General features: G+C 35.0%; 1 protein-coding gene across 1 annotated transcript; it reads left to right on the top strand.

Annotated features, from left to right (window-relative positions):
* The first annotated feature begins 649 nt into the window (after positions 1–649).
* Positions 650–5,059, top strand: LOC103336371 (PHD finger-containing protein 1-like). The gene is made up of 6 exons (XM_008239405.3): positions 650–997; positions 3,290–3,375; positions 3,692–4,153; positions 4,235–4,456; positions 4,559–4,683; positions 4,774–5,059. Exons 1-6 carry the CDS (start codon positions 986–988, stop codon positions 4,974–4,976), a joined length of 1,110 nt encoding a protein of 369 aa, XP_008237627.2. The 5' UTR covers positions 650–985; the 3' UTR covers positions 4,977–5,059.
* Positions 5,060–5,742: the final 683 nt, after the last annotated feature.

The following is a 5,742-nucleotide window of genomic DNA, read 5'->3' as shown; positions in this document are numbered from 1 at the left end:
GAAGGCTCTTTAACACAAAAATTATCATAATACCATTGTACTAGCGTAACCATAAAAGAGATCATTGTACAAACAATAATTGTGAAATGAATTTTGGCGCTGTTTTTTTATGCAAGTTTTGGCACAATAGAAAATATGAATTCCCGCATTATGGAAATTGTGAAATGACACCTATTTTGGTAGAAATTAAACTTGAGAATTTAATGCCTCAATTTTCACGATTTCTTTTGCACGTTATTTAATTAATTCTCGCTTAAGTTGCCAAATAAAGGAATTGTCAATTTCTCTCTTAAATTCCTGACTTTTAGCTAAATTCCGAATTATTTTTCCTCATCCAAACGAAAGATTAGAGATGCTCTAAACCGGAATCAACAAACGAAAAGTTTTAGAAAACCAAAACCCCAAAAAACCCGAAGACTGAACTTCTGACTACGTACTCAACGACTCTGCATTTTTGCGCTTGCTTTGTAATGTCATATAGGTAAAGACAAGGCATGACATGTCATGTCTTATTTTTGACAGGGGTCACTGCAGTAGGAGTACTTTTATCGTCCACATCGAAACGACTTCACGTTTGCACTCGACTCAAGGTGAATGAACGACGTACCGTATAATGGTTTGTTTCCCACCCAAAGCGCCACGCTTCCTTCACCACGACTACCACTATTTTCAGTTGCTTCACCTTCACATTTCTTGGTTTTAAGATTTTCCCTCTTATTTGTTTTCCCACAAAATATTTATATTTTCAATTTTCTCTCTCGATTTCATCTTCTCACTGACAAAATCCCAGATCTCTGACAAATTTGCAGTGCTTCACTGATTGGGCAGCACTGAAAGACGAACTCTTCGAAACCCTAATGCCCTTGGCTCCTCCGTGCCGTGCCTCTCACATTCTCGCTCCCAATTGACCCCCAGAGTTCTCGTATTGCAGTTTATTTCACAGAAAATTTAAGGGTTGCAACTTTCATGTTGGAACCTTGAGAACATGCAAACTATGGTATGTTTCTTTGCACACTACCCATTTGAATTTTGGCTACATTTTCCAATTTTAATTTCATATTTGGCTTCTGAAAAGTTTCGATTTACTCAATATGTTTGAATGGTTCTTCGCTAAGTTAGTAGAAACTGTGTTGCTGATTTTTTCTTGAAAGCCTGTGAAGTGTTTGAGGGAGTGTGATTGTGGACTTTTAGGTCAGAGATATTGCTTTTATAAGTGAAGTTTTGCTGATTTTTTAGCTGTTGCATTTTGTTGGTTGGTCTCCTCCTTTTAGTTTTGTGGTTATAAGAATTTCTTTTGTATTTATTGTGAAAGCGGTAGATTTGACTCTGTAATTTGAGACTGGTTCCTTCCTTAGTCAATGTCATATGTGGGTTGTGTTTGCTCTGTACCTTACTTTAGTCTTCAAATTACTTAGTTCTTTCCAGCGACTTTTAAGATGGTAAAGTAATTACTGGGAGTATAAAATTTCTCCAGGAAAGTGATTGTACTTGAGTGGCAGAGCCAGAATATGTTATGATGCTTTAGGATTGTCTCTGCTCGGGCATTTCAGTTATACAACGCTATACTAAGCAGCTTTAGATTATATACCTCAGTGATAAATTGCATTTCTATTTTCTGTTGCCATTTTTATTCATGAGTCTCTAATGCTAGAGGGCTAATGCTTTGAAATCTTTTTTTATATATAGATCTAATTAATATATTATTGTTATTTTTGCTGTCTAACCCATCAAATTTCAAAATCTGCAAACCGAAGTTGTTTCTTTTTTTATCTGAACAAACCTAGTTTTTTTTGCTTAATTATAAACTGCACCTCAACTTGCCTTGTCTTCTTTGGGGTAATTATATATCCATATTCGCAGTAAGCAGCCCTGTTAATTAAGATTAGAGATTATAAATAAAGGCAGCTTTTCCTTTTTGTCTTTCATTGGTTTCATCCTTCCTAACATGATTAAAGATGTAATATCATTGGATCTTCTCCTTTTGTTTATTGATTCATCCAATCTTTTTCCTTTTTCATGTTCTTACATTACTAAAACTTGTATAGCTTCAATATGTACAAGAATTTCTTGACTTTTAGGCTCATTAATCATTTAATGTCTCCATAAGCATTAGATTTTAATGAAAACCGGATGTGCGTGAAGAATGAAGATGTCAGAGCATAATTGTTAATGTAACCTGTACTTAAATAGTCCTAAATTATCAAATTTGGCTACTCTTGGTAGTTGTATTTTACCCAGTTAGACTGCGTAACATACAAGATATTTATTGGTGTTTGAGGTTCACTTCTTTTTTTTTTTCAATTATTTATATGGCCATGTTTGATTTGATGGATCCTCTTTTACCAGTCAATACAGGGGAAAATAAAGATAAAGCAAAACCTACTATCTTGTTCCAACGACATTGATTCTTATTAATGCTCATTTATGTTGATGCTATTTCATTCAAATAACTCTGAGATTCCAGGATGCATTATAAATGATTTCATATGTCCACCTTTTTTTTTTGGGTCATTAATTAGGCAGCTCTCATTAGTTTCGGAAAAATATCTGAATTTGTTTTGATTGGTACCTCAAGAAAATGGATTTTATGATTCCACTTTTTTATACCAACTCATTTGGTTGACTGGTTTATCATTGATACTGCTAAAAACTGGGGGTGTTTGATCCCCCTCACTCCCCAACCCTAGAGAAAGAAAAAAAATTACGTATGTGTGCATATACGTGCTTATTCGGGCAAGCATGTGGCTGTGGATTCATTGTCTTCAACTGTATTCCAATTCTTCTTCAATTCTCTCAGAACTTGATAGAAATTAGCAATTGACTATCTAGTGTCTGGCCAGTTGAAAAATTGGGTTTATTGGTTTATTTAAATGATCTATCAGTTGTTAGTTATTCGAGGTATAAATCTTCTCTTTTTTTAAAGGAATTTAGTCGTTGACTAAACTTGATCATACGCCTGTGGTAGTGTCAGTGACCAGCTTACTGGTTAAAAGTTAAGGGGATTTTGCGTAAATCCTTTTTGGCTGACACAAAAGATCGAGGAGGGAGTGGAGCTGATACAAACATGTGCTTTTGGGTAATTGTGGATAATGGTTGAACAAATAAGTTTTCATGATTACTTCCACATCACTTTAAACTTGTAGTCTCTTCTTTTTGGTTGTTTTTATGGATCCAGTTATTGAGTTAGTATTGCTTTGTGTTCTGGGATTGTTTGTTTTGTTATTTTATGCTAATTAATAATCTATAAGTAGCGCAGAAAGATGCTAACGTTAACTGTGGGTTGATGCAGGTGATTGTTTGTCAACAGTGTGGTGACAGAGGCTTTGAAGATGCCTTAATCTACTGTGAACAGTGCCAGAATTATGCTATTCATCTGTATAACTTGTTTCCTTTTTCTTTTGTTTGTCTTTTTTTTTTCCCATGAGAAAGAAGTGACACATTACCGTTATTTATATACCACATTATCCTGAAATAAATGCTTCATTTCCTGGTTATTGAACTTTGGAAAGCACAGATGCATGCATGACTGTAATGATGCTGCAAGTTGACATTGAATTAGTTCTTGAAATCATATTTAAAAGTACAAATTCTATGATATCTTAGCTGCCTGAATCCTCAATTTTAACTTTTTAAAATGATTTTGCATGGATTGGTGATCAACTGATGCCTCTTCTCTTTTATTTCTTTGCAGTTATTGCCTTGATGTGCCTGCAGAAAATATTTTTGATGAAGATATTACTTGGCTTTGTGTGGATTGTGAACCAAAGATTATAAAGCCTTCTACAATTGATAAATCAGTAAGATCAACAAAAAATTGTCATAACAAGAAGTTGAAGAAAAGGAGGAGGAAAAAGAATAGATTGACTTTTCCTAAATCTGTGGCTAAAAAGGCGCAGATATGTGAAGGGGATAAAATGGTTTTACAGATACGTGAAGGTAGCCCTTGTGAACATGAGGCTGAGGGCAGTAATAATTGTGACAGTGGTCAGAATGTTGGTAATCCGTGCAGAGAAGTTCTTGAATATCAGTTCAATTCCTTCCATGACGTTCTCGAGTTTGTAAAAACCTCTCAAATTATTACTAGTGACGCTTTACAAATCATAGAACACAATTCTTATGTTGCCGCACAGCCTATCATTGATCCAATCTGGAGGTAAAAGAAATTTCCTTTCCGCCTCTTTCAAATTTATGGTGGGCAGGGTATAATTCGTGAGCTAGTTTGTCTTATTGACAGGGGAAGTCTAAGCATATTCAACAAAGACTTCAACATTGTTAGTGGACTTGTAGCCCATCTCTCTAGCTTAGCCTGTCCTAAAGTGCGCGAGGAGGCAGAACTGTTGCCGTTGCTGATTTTTCCAGAATTGGTTCGTAGGACTGATGTGTGGCCAAAAGCTTTTGAGAAGTTGGGACCTAGTGACCAGAGCATCGCTCTTTACTTTTTTCCCGACAACGAAAGGTGGTACATTTAACTGTCTTACTTTTGTCCATCTAGTTCTGCTGTTTGGATTTCTTAACATTCGCTGTTTTTCTTAGTTATTATTTTTTTCTTTGGGTGCAGAGATGAGAAAGATTTTGACAGTCTCGTGGCTAGCATGATCCAGGATGATCTCGCTATGAAAGCCATTCTGGACAATGCTGAGCTTTTAGTTTTCACTTCGACTATACTGCCCGAGCAATATCAGAGTGAGTCTTGAAATCGCTATTTGTTTAAAGCTTTTCCAGTTTTTTTTCTCCTTTCAGGTTAATAGCAGTGTTGACTATATTGATTTGCAGGGTTTCAGACAAAGATTTATTTATGGGGAGTATTTAGGGCAAAGAAATTTCCAGAATTAACAAATGGTAATGCTCCCGGTGGGGAGAAAGACGTTGCATTGCCCTTAACCTTAACCTGTTATGGACAGAGTCCAGTTAGTACGTTGAGCAACAATGTAGATATTAGTTGTGATCCTGAACCACTGAATTCCTATTGTTCTTAATCCATGTGAATTGAATTTTATTTTATTTTATTTTCAATCAAACCCTGTACAGTATGATGTTTAGTGTAGTTTTGTTTTGATAATTGTAGGTTTTTTTACCATTTAGATGCTGGGATTTGTCTTTGCGTGGGCAGTTTCAGTTCCGATAAATGAGAATTAATTTCTTTTACCAAAAAAAGAAAAGAAAAAAGAATGTAGTATTTCCAAGATGAATTGGAGGAATTTGGCATGGCACATAGGAGGGGCTTTAGAAATAGTAAAGCCATCAAATCATTTTTTTCTACGACTTTGTGGTTGAGGAACTAATGATACTAATGCAAATGGAAAGATAAGTCAATCCCATGTTTTGGTCCTTTTTCAGCATGTATATGACTAAATATCTCATTATTATTTCAAATTAGTATGAGAAACGTGCCAAAATTTACTGGTTTCATTTTCATACGCAACTTGGCAACTTGGCGAAGACCTTAACGATCAAGAGTGCTGTGTGATATGTCATAGCACACTGAGCCAAAATAAAAATTTGATGAAAGTTTGCCGACTTTTCAACATTTGTTACTTATCCTAACGTTGCTTCTTGATCATATCCCATTTAAATTTCTTCCTTTAAGCCTAGGTAAAAACAAAGAGAAATTAATATAAAGAAAGTTTTATGGAATGGTGATACCACGTTATCACGTTGATGTGATATGACTATCTATAATCTTAAAGAACTCCGTAAAAAAGACTTCTAGTTCAAATTGTTAATATATATGTTACGTATCCT

Source organism: Prunus mume, linkage group LG6, assembly GCF_029339155.1.
Source record: "Prunus mume cultivar Tortuosa linkage group LG6, ASM2933915v1, whole genome shotgun sequence".
Taxonomy (NCBI): Eukaryota; Viridiplantae; Streptophyta; class Magnoliopsida; order Rosales; family Rosaceae; genus Prunus; species Prunus mume.
Note: the sequence above shows the minus strand (reverse complement) of the source record. Positions and strands in the feature narration are given on the sequence as shown.